Source organism: Panthera pardus, unplaced genomic scaffold (assembly GCF_024362965.1).
Source record: "Panthera pardus isolate Hobbes unplaced genomic scaffold, ASM2436296v1 HiC_scaffold_17, whole genome shotgun sequence".
NCBI classification, from domain to species: Eukaryota; Metazoa; Chordata; class Mammalia; order Carnivora; family Felidae; genus Panthera; species Panthera pardus.
The window spans coordinates 97,797,120-97,810,527 of NW_026526732.1; the positions used below are offsets into that span (position 1 = coordinate 97,797,120).

At 35.4% G+C, this 13,408-nt stretch overlaps 1 protein-coding gene across 1 annotated transcript in view; it reads left to right on the top strand.

The window, feature by feature from the left end:
- Positions 1-13,408, top strand: part of COL21A1 (collagen type XXI alpha 1 chain) — a 171,950-nt gene that overhangs the window by 99,684 nt on the left and 58,858 nt on the right. Inside the window, exon 12 of the mRNA XM_053904790.1 lies at positions 12,897-12,950. Within this exon, the coding sequence (XP_053760765.1) occupies positions 12,897-12,950 (54 nt within the window). The remainder of the gene's footprint in view (positions 1-12,896; positions 12,951-13,408) is intronic.

Here is a 13,408-nt window from a genome sequence, read left to right on the forward strand (position 1 = left end):
AACTGAACCCCCTCCTCTACCATATAGTCTCCTTTAGTTACCACCCTATTTCTCCTTTCCATTATAGTAGAAATACCCTAGAGAAATTTGCCTTTATTCTCTCTGCACTTTCTTGCTTCCCTTTCTCCCTTTAATTCACTCTAGTAGGATTTCCATCCCACACTTCTGCTGTGTATTTAGATTAGTATCTACCATCTTTGAAGTCCAGTGGTCAGTGTTTTCCAATGATCTCTGCTTATCTTGCTGTATGTCCCAGCAGCATTTGACACAACAGACTTTTCCCTTCTTCTGGGAACAATTTGTTCTCTTGGCTTCTAAGATAGCACATTTTCTTAGATTTTCTCTTGCCTTCGTTGGTTACATTTTCACTGTTGACTTGTCTTCTATATTCATTCACTAAATGTTGGAGTGTTGCCAACTGAGTTCAGTCCTATGCCCTTCCTCTCCTTCCTTAATGAGTCCATTTATTGTAATATTATTAAATATAAACCTTAATGAATATAAATTTATTTGTTAACTATATAAATATACGTATTTGTGATAAGTATATCAATAGCAATATATTTATGTGATCAGTGTTATAGTTAATAAACAAAAAATATTAGATATACATACATACACATGACATTTTATTTTTTTTTATTTAAAAAATTTTTAATGTTTATTTATTTTTGAGAGAGAGCATGAGCTGGGGAGGGGAAGAGAGAGAGGGAGACACAGGATCCGAAATAGGCTCCAGGCTTCAGCACAGAGCCCAACACAGGGCTTGAACTCACAAGCTGTGAGATCATGACCTGAACTGAAGATGGATGCTCAACTGACTGAGCCACCCAGGTGCCCCACACATTCTGTTTTCTAATAAAATACTTTGCTTCATCTGAATATGAAGAAACCGGAATTGTTAAAACCAGGGATTTTCGGAAAAACTTCTTGTATTTTTTATGGATGGTGTGGTACCACACTTTCCTTCTATATCCTTTTCTTAGAGGCTTTTCTTCCAAAAAAGCAGCACTAATTGTGCCTTCCTTAAATATTCTCTGAAGTCAGGTTTTGTTAAGTGCCTCTTGTGTACATAGGGTGCTCACCTGTGTGTGCCCAGGTGTTTATTACTTCTGTGGATACTTTTACAACGTCTTGATTGTTTTCTGGTCTTGCAGCTTCTTTTCTTTTAAGCCTTTGTAATGGATTCAGCATCTCAGTTTATTAAAAAGAATCATTAATTCCAGGTCCCGCCTCATTTGTTGGCTGCAATGCCTTTTTCTGTCCCATTTTGTTTTTCTTTACTGGCATCCCTTGAGAAACTTGAAACTTACATTTCATTTTTACAGAGTGCTTCATATTTTGTTGGTTCTAAATGCCATTTCTCATCTTCTCTTTTGGGTGTACTCTGTGGTCACTAGGAAGCTATGGCAGTGCCTCTGTAGTAGGAGCTCACGAACCTACCTTTTTCCTAGGCCTGACCAGTTCAGTCATGATCTCCAAACCCAAGGGGATTGCCCATTGCTGTATTAAAGAGAGGAAACATTTTAGCAGATTTAAACAATTTCCAGTAAATCATTAGTGCCTGAGCCTCCCATTTGTTTTTATGGGAGAGAACAAGGAACAACCCAAGATATGTAAGGCTTCTGATGTATTGAGTGCTTGAAGGCGTTCATTGTTGTGTGTACACTTTTTCTGTTTTATTTTTAGACATGTTTTGTATCGATATTATCCATATGCATTTCTTATCACATGAAATCCTCCCCAAAAGCCCTATGAAGTTACTAGAGTAAGCAGTACTATGCCGATTTTATATTAATTGTGAAGTAGGTGATTCCTACTTAACAGCTGGGATGACTGAAGAATGAAGAACTTAAATCATTTGTCTAAAGTTACTCAAGAATCAGGGGGTTGAAATAAAATGTCTTGATTTTAGTCTGTTTTTTTTTGTTGTTGTTTGTTTTCTGCATTGGCCAGAATAGTTTTGAACCATGTGACTTGTTCATTTTTCACCCTATTGCCTGCACTGTGAAGAGAATTCCTGAATGCCTGTCAGTAGCCATGCAGATAGGTGGACGGGGGAACTGGATGAAAGAGATTAGATTGTACCGATTGTGCCATGAGAGACGACTCCTGTTTCTCCATCTCTCTCAAGTGAAGGGAGATTGTTCACTCTAGATCATAGATTATCAGACTTTTAAGTTGTGAGCTCTTTGCAGTAAAAGACTTTTGGGCATGTAGTTCCATGTACATCTATGAACTATATGCCTATGCTACTGAACAAAGCATTTTATGCATTAAAAACACATGCATACACTGAGAAGTTTTTGAAGAATGAGGTTTTTAAAATAATAGTTTTCATATTCTCTTAACAACGCACATAAATAATCGTGACTTTGAAAACGATATGATTCTAGATCAGATTATAGGATGGACAAGCTCATCAAAGCCATGTTCATGAGTCATGAGAGTTTTGGAAGCAACCTGTGGAATTGGAACCATCTTACTGTAAATCTTGGTATACTCTTAGAATCTACTCTCTTGTAAGCTCGGGTGCAATCAGGACTGTGACTCCTCAAAATAATTATTTTATTGGAATATTTTTGGAAGAATCAAAAGTATTTACCGTATTTTAGAAAATGAAAATATTTTGCATATTCAGCAAATTATCATTAATTAGAAGCACAGCATCAGCTTAGGATACAGTAGTAGAGCTCTGATCTGACAGCATGAAGCCTACTTAGGATTCCCTCTCTCCCTTTTCCTCTGCCCTTCCCCCACTGGTGCTTGTTCTTTCTCTCTCAAAAAGAAGAAAAAAGTTTCATACTCAAAATCTCTATAAGTTACAGGGGAGTTAACAATTCATGAAAGAAACTATAGGCAGAAGGTTAATCACAGCTATATATTTTACGGGCTGTACTTATCCACTGTAAGAAATCTCTAAATTAGGGATGTTCTGGTTCTTAATATGTTGCTGTGTGTGTTTGTGTGCGTGTGTGTATGTGTGTATGTATGTATTAACACTACTGGAATGAACATCTTTGTATATATTTCTCATATCCCAGTATTTTTTTTCTGAGAATATCCATAGGAAAACATCCTGGAACTGGAATTTATTATAGGATCAAAGGATTAAATGCATAATTAAACTTTGATACAAATTGCCTATTTAACTTGTAATAAGTTTGTACCTCCCAGCAAGTGTGTGAAAATGTTTGCTCACAGTCTTTTTTACAATTTATTTAGAGAAAACACATGCATGGGGGAGGGGCAGAAAGAGAGAGGGAGAGAGAGAATCCCATGCAGGCTCTGTGCTGTCAGTGCAGAGCCTTATGTATAGGGGCTGGATCTCACATGTATAGGGGCTGAGGGATCATGACCTGAGATGAAATCAAGAGTCAGACACTTAATGAACTGAGCACCCAGGTGCCCCATCTTTCTTCAAACTCTTCAAATTCAAACTGAATTTCATTAAGGTTTTTAATTGTCATCAGTACAAGTTATAAATAGTATTGGTCTGATTTGCATTTTTGTATTAGTAATTAAGGTAGAGTACTTTGTCATGGACATTTTGTTACTTCTTTGTAATATGCTTTTTAGTCATATCTTTTTTTTTTTTTTTTTTTTTTTTTTTGCTTTCTACTGGGCTGTTGATTTTTTTAAAAGCTGATTGTTATTTACAGTTCATAAATTGTATGAAAATATTTTTTCCTGGTTTATATTATGTATTTTGACTTGGCTTTTGGAATCTCAGCCACACATAAAATTTAAATATTTATGTAGGTAGAGATATTTTTTTTCCTCTCCTTATGTTTGTGTCTATATAGAAGGATTCCACATTATAACATTTTGAATATATATTTAGACCTTGTTAATTTATATTTTAATCTTTAAAATTTTGTTGTTTCGAGTAAAGGTAGATGAGCAGTCATATTTTTCCCTCTCTTTTTCTAAATGGATATCCAATTGCCACAACATTTATGGAATATCACTTTTTTCTCCATTTATTTGAAAACTCATCATTATTACTAAATTTCCATTTTCATTTGGGTCTGGTGTTTTTGGCTTTCCATTCTGTTCCATTTATCTGTCTACATCCTCTCCAACACCAAATTGTTCTTAATTGTTGTCACTTCATAATATGATTTAATATTGGCAGTCCTAGTACTTCCTCATTATTCTTCTTCATCAAAATTTTCCTGGCTATACTTGCATGCTTATTTTTTCCAGATAAAGCTCAATATCTTTCCTTCAGTATTTTAGAAATTCCTATTCATGTTTTAATTAGGATTCCTTTGAATTTATGGATTAATTACAGAATCATTGACATAATTTCAATATTGAGTTTTCTTGTTTAAGATTATGACTTATTTAATTTTTTATTTTCAATCTTGAAACTTAATAAAATATTAGAGTTTTTCCATAGTGGTCCTAAACATTATTCAGGTTTATATCTTAGAATTGTTATGTCCTTTGTTTCTATTATAAATGGAACCTTTTCTTTAATATATTTTCATTTTGGTTAGTATTTATATATAAAAACCTTTTTATATATTACCTTTTTAAAGCAGCAATTAACTGAATTAGTGATTTAGGGTATTAGGTATATTGGTGTCTTAGATGTATAATCATACCTAACGATGATTTGTTTTCTTCCTTCTAGTTTTTAATCTCGCTTTGTTCTGTATTTCGTCTAAATTCAGTGGCTAGTCACAACTGGATAGAAAAACATTAAAAATGGTGATGTTGGGTGACTGTTTTTCTTAAAGTTTCAAACAGTTGTGGAGTCTTTTATGGTTTAGGGCTTCTTTGGTAGTACAACTCTCTCAACAGCAGATGAATATTTCCAATTTTCTATCTTTGGCTTTTGATTCCAGCCAATGGCAGCATCCACAGTCCTTGCTTTAGTCATGGCCCTCTCTGCATTAATTAATTAACTATTGATAATTAATGATAGATGACTTGAATTTATCAGACATCCATTACACTCTTACACTCTTAGGCTTTTTTTTTTTTTTTTCTTGAGCCATTCTGTCCAGCCTGAAGGAATTTATTGGACCCACACTCACTGATTCAGAGCATTTAAGAATAGTGTTTATGGCCACCCCCTTGATTTGATTCTTCACAGAGGCTATTTTAATTGAACTTCTTTTAAAGGTCCTCTCCAGTTTCAATTTTTACCTATTAGTGATGAGAACAAAGTTGTATCTTACAATCTCCATGTTTTCGGACTTGGTCTATTGCTTTTCATTACTACTTGCAAATTGGCTGATTCTTTTCTGAGCTTGTTTTCTTTTACAGGGTCTTTCAAATATAGCCAATACCAATCACTTCATGATACTAGCATTCTGTTTTCTTAATTCTTTGCCTCTAGCTCTAAGTTAATTTGATGTATTATTTACCTTTGCAAGGTAAAAATTTTTATCAAATATTTACCATTATATTAAATGAATTGCCATTTTCTAAACATAAACTAATTTTTTTCATTCCTCAAAGCCAATGCCATATATATTATTTAATACTGTTTTGGCAGTGTCCTTTTCCTACTATACCAAGTTTTGTATTAATTAGCTTAGATTACAGTAGCAGATGACCAAACAAGAGCATTTATTTGTCATTTGCATTTATTTGCATTTATTTGTCTTTTGCATTACATGCCCATTGTGGATAGATTTTGGCTTAACTTTACCACTTCTTTGCAACCACTTATATTAAACCATGGGCATAATTAGGTGAACAATATGGATTTGAACTGCATATATGCACTTAAAAATGGATTTCTTTTTCAGTAAATATCGTATAATATTATAAACATTTTTCCTCTTATTTTCTTCATGGTTTCTTTTTTCTAGTTTACTTCATTTTAAGAATTCAGTATATAATACACATACAAAATATGCATTAATTGATTGTTTATGTTATTTGTAAGGCTCCTGGTTAACAGTAGGCTATTAGTAGTTAAATTTTCAGAGTCAGAACTTATGTGTGGATTTTCAACCACATGGCAGTTGGTCCCCCAGTCTCTGCATTGTTCAGAGGTTAACTGCAGTGTGGTTGGGTAACACTTTGTGTTCAGTACTTTGTAGATTGTGTCAATATTCCTCAACCATTTCCTCACTAAATTTCTCTCCTCTCTCTCCTCTCCCCTCTTAACTGCTATGTGTTAATATGTATGCTTTGCCTTTTTATTTTACTTAAAAACTCTTGCTTGTACATGTGAGGGTAGCTTTGTCCAGATTTTCAATTTTTCCATCCGAATGTCGGTGAATGCTGCTGGTCTTTTCATTTCATCTGAGATTGGTTTGTTATCTCTGGTAAATTAAAGTTTGAGGATTATGTCTTCTATAACCTGTAGCCAGAGAATGGAAGTCTTAGTTGGGACTTTGTGCAGTCTTAATAGGGAATCCTAATTTTCCCCCTTTCTTCTGTATTTTTATCAAGTATTTATTATCCCCCTAAATTCCATTTTATCAAGAGTGTAACTTAGTCTATCCTGACCATCAAGGAGTTGTTTCAGCTCAGTCAAGAGCTAGCTCAGGTAGTCTTTAATCTTTTCTCTCTATAGAAACGGTTACTACTCCTACCTGCCCCAAGCATAAAGGAAAAAAAAATTTTTTTCCAAAAGGTAGTTTTGGTTCTTGAATTAGGAGTCTACATATACATGGTAGGGGAAAGAAATACCCAAATACCCAGTTTTCTTGTTGTTTCTCTTGTTTTCCCCCTAAATTTATTTTTTTCTTTTATTCCTTGGTTAAATTGTTGGATTTTAGGACTAATAAGCTCTGGAATGTGTGGACTTTTAGTGGATCTTCTCTCTCTCTCTCACTCTGTCTCTCTCTCTCTCTCTCACACACACAGATCGTTTTTAATCTTTACTGGAAAATTTAAGTAGTCAAGGGAAAGCTATTACCCATGAGAAAACATTCTTTACAAGCCAAAAAAAAAAAAAAAAAAAATTCCTGTTTAGACCAGAAACAGACCCTGAAATGCAGTGATGTAAATGAGAAAGAAGTTTATTTTTCTCATGTAGTCAGTTTATGTACTTATTCAAGGACTCAGGTTTTTCCTTCTTATTGGTCTAGTCTCCTTGAGAATGTCATTCTCTTCTACACAGTCAAGGCTATATCACTGGTCACTGTCTTACCTGCATTGTAATCTGATGGGAAGGGAGAAAGAGAAGTCATAACAATATTTTTAATCAATTATATGAAGTTGCATGTCATAGTCCCCCACACATTCTGCTAGCAAGAACTTAGTTATGTGGCCATTCCTAACTGCAAAGAAGACTGGGAAGTATAGTCACTAGTTAGGAAGCTATGTGCCCAGATAAAAATCTTCTCTTGGTAGTATAAGGCGAATAGATTTTTGGATATAACCATTAGTTAGTATACTTTTTGTATCAGATACACGTATAAAGTAAAGGATCCAAATGTAATACAGATGGATCTGAAATATAATGTAACTTCTGTTTTTTATTTTCCATCAATTATTATGGGAGACGATAAGGGAATTCCTGGACTTTCAGCCCTGGCTCCTTCTCTGTAAAAATTTATTTTATAATGGCTCCCATTCTTTCACTAATGGAAAATCAAGGAATATTTCTGTGGAAATAGATCTGTTGTTAAAATTAAAGCTGCTTTTTTTTAATTAAGGCCAATATTGTATTAGTCTAGACAGATAAGTACATTCCCAGATTTTCCTGCAATTAACCAGAGTGGATAAGGAATGAAATTGGTTCAGAATAAAACAGGATAAGTCTGAATGAATATTGGGGCCCTACACAAGAGGTCATAGCAACCCTGTCCAGGAGGTTTAAAGCCTCCTAGTGGAAAGTGTCCATGGGAATAATTGGAAATGATACCATGTACGTACTTTTTCAACTTGTATCTTCCTTCTTTTGTGTCTGTCCTGCTGTCTCCTGTAACAGTGGACTGTTGTGAACCTATCTCCTACAGGGCAAGGTGCTCTGGATATTACTATTGAAGTATCAATAAGTCACTAGGGCTTCTTGATGAAGATGAAGGGTAAAACATACACATTTTCTCTATTTCTTAAACTCCCACGAAGACCCAAGGAAGCTCAATCTTAAAATAGAAAGAGATACGATTCATTTAAGAGAGAATACTGTTTGTGTGTGTGCACACACATACATGTGCACACATGCACACAGGTACCCCAAAAGCTTAGGAAATGGTAATACAAAGTATTCTTGAAAATAGAGGTGGATTGAAGGTAGAGCTAAAAATGAAAACATGGTTGAATATTCCTTTAAGAACAGTGAGATCCTGCTATCCCTTCCTCACCTCTGTGTAGTTAAGTGAATTTCCCTTCTACCGTGGTAGGACTTGAAAGTTTATTATCTGGGGAGGATAAGACTGAGGGTTTCTAGACTGGAAAGAAAAGGTGGAGATGTACAAAACTATAGGCAAAGAAGATCTTTCTATGGGGAATCCGCTGATATCCAGAGCTGTTTAGTGAAATGACCCAACCACACCATGTATAGAGAATCTCAATGAGCAGTACTCAGTGAGAGCTTATCATCAGCTTCCATGTGAACTGACCACCAGGAACCAGAAAATATCTTAGGAAAATTAAAGATACCAAAAAGTCTAAAGAAACTGACAAAAGACGTGTGAAGAAGACTTGGAAAAATGGTCATTAATGCCCTCAGAGATGCAGAACTCCTGATAGATCCTGCTTCAGCTGAGCTCCTTGATAGGACACACTGCGTCTTCAGGGCCAACACAGAGACAGTCCTGTAGCACGTGATCCACTTGTACACCACATTCCAGATCATTGGTCCTGGCACTCCTTGTACAGACCACCCCAGGCCCATTCCCACGGTCTGCAGGCCTCTTTCTTGTCTCTGTCTTGCTGAGAGCCTTTTAACACAGTATGCTTAGAGGTAGCCGAGGGAAGGTTGTTTATGTGAAATGTGGATGGAGTTGGGTGTGTGGTCTGAGTCCACATGTGTAAGCATGGGGTCATTATGGATGAAAAGTCTTCCATAGTGCTTAGCATAATGGATGATTATAGGCCACATCCATGCTTAATATTATACAGTTTTACACTGTAACACACCCTAACCAAAAGGAAGATCCTACAAGCATTCCAAGAGGGAAAACACTACAACCACCCCCCAAAAATATGCCATATACAAATGATCAGAATCAGAAAGGCTTCAAACATCTCACTGGTGACACTGATGTCAAAAAGAGAATGGAGCAGGGCCTACAGATGTCTGAAAGAAAAATCTAAACCATACTTTTATATGTGAATTAATTAATTACTTAAGTGAATATGATAAAGTTATTTTCAGAAATTTAAGGTTTCAAAAGATTGTCTCCCATAAATTCCTTTTGAGGAAGCTATTGGATGCTGTATTCCCCTAACAAGGGAATAAATACAGATAGAACAGCAAATGTATATTGAAATAAGTGAGAAGGCTGTAGGAAGGACAAAGAATATCAAATTTGCAATGTATGTGATTCTGTTTTGAAGTGATCTTGACAATTGGAGATAGATTGGAGTTCAATATTACAGAAAGTTTATAGGAAACTAGTGTACCCCCTCCCCCCTTACCAAAACAGGTTATTGTTAACTGTAGGTAAAACAAACATTTGGTCAGGAAAAGGCAAGCAATCAACATATTGATGGCTTAGTTGTGAATCTTAATATAAGAAACGCTGACTATTGATTTAACCAAAGCTTTAATAGAAAGTTAAGGGGATCTCTGCTTCTTACAAGTGGAGATGGGGAGAGGATGTTGGATGGTATGAGAGGTTGATTCTCTTCTTTTCACAGAGGAAGGTCAGTAGATAAGCCTGGAAACTGAAACTGTGGTAGCAGTGTGACCACGTGATTTGAGCTCATAGAGATACGGAAGCTTAGAATAAAAAAAGAGCGGCCTTGGGAGGGTTTTAAAACACTCTAATAACTAGGTTACTCTTTAAAATATGTGAATAAATAATTTTCTTAAAAATTAAGATTTAAGTTTCAAAAATTTTTTTTTTATTTAAGTGCAGCTGACACACAACATTGCATTAGTTTCAGGTGTACAGTATAGTGATTCAGTGTCTCTTTATGTTATATTGCTCTCCCCACAAAGGTGGCTACCATCTGCCATACTACAATGTTATTACAATCTCATCGACTCTATTCCCCGTACAGTGCTTTTTATTTGCTTGACTGATTCATTATATAACTGGAAACCTGTATCTCCTACTCCCTTTCACCCATTTTGACCCTCCCTCCACTGCTGTTCCTTCTGGCAACTATCAGTTTGTTCTCTGTATTTATAGATCTCATACTGCTTTTTGTTTGTTTATTCATTTGTTTTGGATTTAGATTCCACATATGGTATTTGTCTTTCTCAGGTTGACTTATTTCACTTAGCATAACACCCTCTAGGTCCATCCATATTATTGAAAGGTCCAAATAGCATTTTTCTTACATCTGCATAATATTCCATTATATATGCAAGTATATATACATATCACATTTCTTTATTCATTTATCAGTGGACACTTGGGCTGCTTCCATATCTTAGCTATCGTAAATAATGCTGCAGTAATTATAGGAAGCCATATATCTTTGAATTAGTGCTTTGGAATTTTTTGTGAAAATACCTAGTAGTGGCATTTGGATTATATAGTATTTCTATTTTTAATTTTTGAGGAAACTCCATACCGTTTTCCACAGTGGGTGCACCAGTTTTCTTTTTCACTACATCTTTGTCAATACTTGTTACTTCTTTGTGATTTTAGCCATTTTGACAGGTGTGAGGGGATACCTCATTGTGGTTTTGATTTGCATTTTTTGGATGATGACTGACATTGAGTGTCTTTTTATGTGTCTGTTGGCCCTTTGTATGTCTTCTTTTGAAAAATGTCTGTTCAGGTCCTCTGCCCATTTTAAAATCAGATTTTTTTTTTGGTGTTGGGTTGTAGAAGTTCTTTATATTTTATTTTATTTTAAAATATTTTTAAATGTTAATTTATTTTTGGGAGAGGCAGACAAAGCATGAGTGGGAGAGGGGCAGAGAGCAAGGGAGACAGAATCCAAAGAAGGTATGGTAGTGGCACAAAAACAAACACATAGATCAATACAACAAAATAGTCCAGAAATAAACCCACACTTACATGGTCAATTAATCTATAACAAAGGAAGTAAGGCTCTACAACAGGGAAAAGACAGTTTGTTCAGTTGATGGTGAAAACTGGTCAGTTACATGCAAAAGGATGAAACTGGAACACTTTCTAACACCGTACACAACGTGTCGAGGGTGTATTCAATGGAGTGATCTTTTTTTTTTAATGTTTATTTATTTTTGAGAGAGAGAGAGGAGAGAGAGAGAGAGAGAGAGAGACGGAGTGCAAGCAGGAGAGGAGCAGAGAGAGAGAGGGAGACACAGAATCCGAAACAGGCTCCAGGCTCTGTGCTGACAGCTCAGAGCCTGACTCAGGGCTCAAACTCATGAACCCGTGAGATCATGACCTGAGCTGAAGTCGGATGCTTAACTGACTGAGCCACCCAGCTGCCCCAAATTCTTTATATTTTAAAAATATTAAACCCTTATTGGATATATCATTTACAAATGTATTCTCCCATTCAGTAGGTTGTCTATTGATAATCTCCTTTGCTGTGCAAAAGCTTTTTATTTTGATGTAGTCCCAAAAGTTAATTTTTGCTTTCATTTCCTTTGCTTTAGCAGACATATCCAGAAAAATGTTGTGATGGCCAATACCAGAGAAAATACTGCCCTGTTGTTTTCTAGGATTTTTATGGTTTTGGGTCTCACATTTAGGTCTTAAGTCCCTTTGAGTTGATTTTTGTGTATGGTGTTAGAAAGTGTTCCACTTTCGTCCTTTTGCATGTAACTGACCAGTTTTCACCATCAATTGAAGAAACTGTCTTTTCCCTGTTGTATAGTCTTACTTCCTTTGTTATAGATTAATTGACCATGTAAGTGTGGGTTTATTTCTGGACTCTCTATTCTGTTGTATTGATCTATGTGTTTGTTTTTGTGCCAGTACCATACTGTTTTGATTACTGCAGCTTTGCAGGGGATCTTTAAATTTGGAATTATGATACCTCCAGCTTTGTTCTTTGTCAAGATTTCTTTGACTATTTGGGATCTTTTGTGGTTCCATGCAAATTTTAGCATTATTTTTTTCTAGTTCTATAAAAAGTTCTGATGGTATTTTGATAGGGATTAAATTGAATTACAGTTTTCAGAGTATAGGTTTTTTACTTCCTTGGTTACATTTATACCTAGGTATTTCAGTTTTTTGGGTGCAATTGAGAATGAGATTCTTAATTTCTCTTCCTGCTGTTTCATTATTAGTGTGTAGAAATGCTACCAATTTCTGGGTATTAATTTTGTATCCTGCAACTTTAGTGAATTCAGGTATTACTTCTAATAGATTTTGGCTGTTTCCCCCAAATTTTGGAACATCATGTTTTCATTTTCATTTGTCTCCATGCTTTTTGATTTAACCAAGGAGGTGAAAGACCTTTACTCTGAAAACTGTGAAACACTTGATGAAAGAAATTGAAAATGACACCAATGGAAAGATATTTTATACTCAAGGATTAGAAGAATTAATGTTCAGATTCCCACACTACCCAAAACAATCAACAGATTCAGTGCAATCCCTATCAAAATACCAACAGCATTTTCCACAGAACTGGAGAAAGTTCACCTAGTCTCGAAATACTTTCCTTATTTGATCATAAAGGAAACTTTGATAAATGAGGGTTGATCTTTCATAGACATGTGGTTTTAACGTATGTATGCGTGTGGAAGATTTTTCTTCCAGTAAAATTTTTCTTTGACCAGGGTGAAGTTAAAGAATGTATGATGATATTTTTTAGGCTGATGTATTTTCTTTCATTAATTTTACTTTTATTTGCAGGGTGACCGTGGACTTCCTGGTTTTCCTGGGCTTCATGGAATGCCAGGATTAAAGGTTGAAAAAATCTAGTCTTAATATTCACCACATCATATTTTATTTTGAATTTAAAGTTACTTATGCTACAAATGTGTTATAAATAAATCCTCATGTGTAAATGAAAGTATATTAAAATAAATGGGTTACTATCATAGTGTACAGAAAGCTTTTACAAATTTTCTTTACAATTTCCAGATACAAATTTTATGGTATTTAAACATCGATGAGTAAAGTTTACCATATGGAAATTTTTTTTAAGTTTGTTTATTTTTGAGAGAGAGAGAAAGAGAGAGCGCGTGTGTGTGAGACGGGTGGAGGGGTGGAGGGGTAGAGAGCAAGAGAATCCCAAGCAGGGTCTGTGCAGAGCCGGATGTGGGGCTCGAACCCATGAACCGAACTGTGAGATCATGACTTGAGCCAAAACCAAGAGCTGGAAGCTTAACCGATTGAGCCACCCCAGCACCCCTCTATGGAAA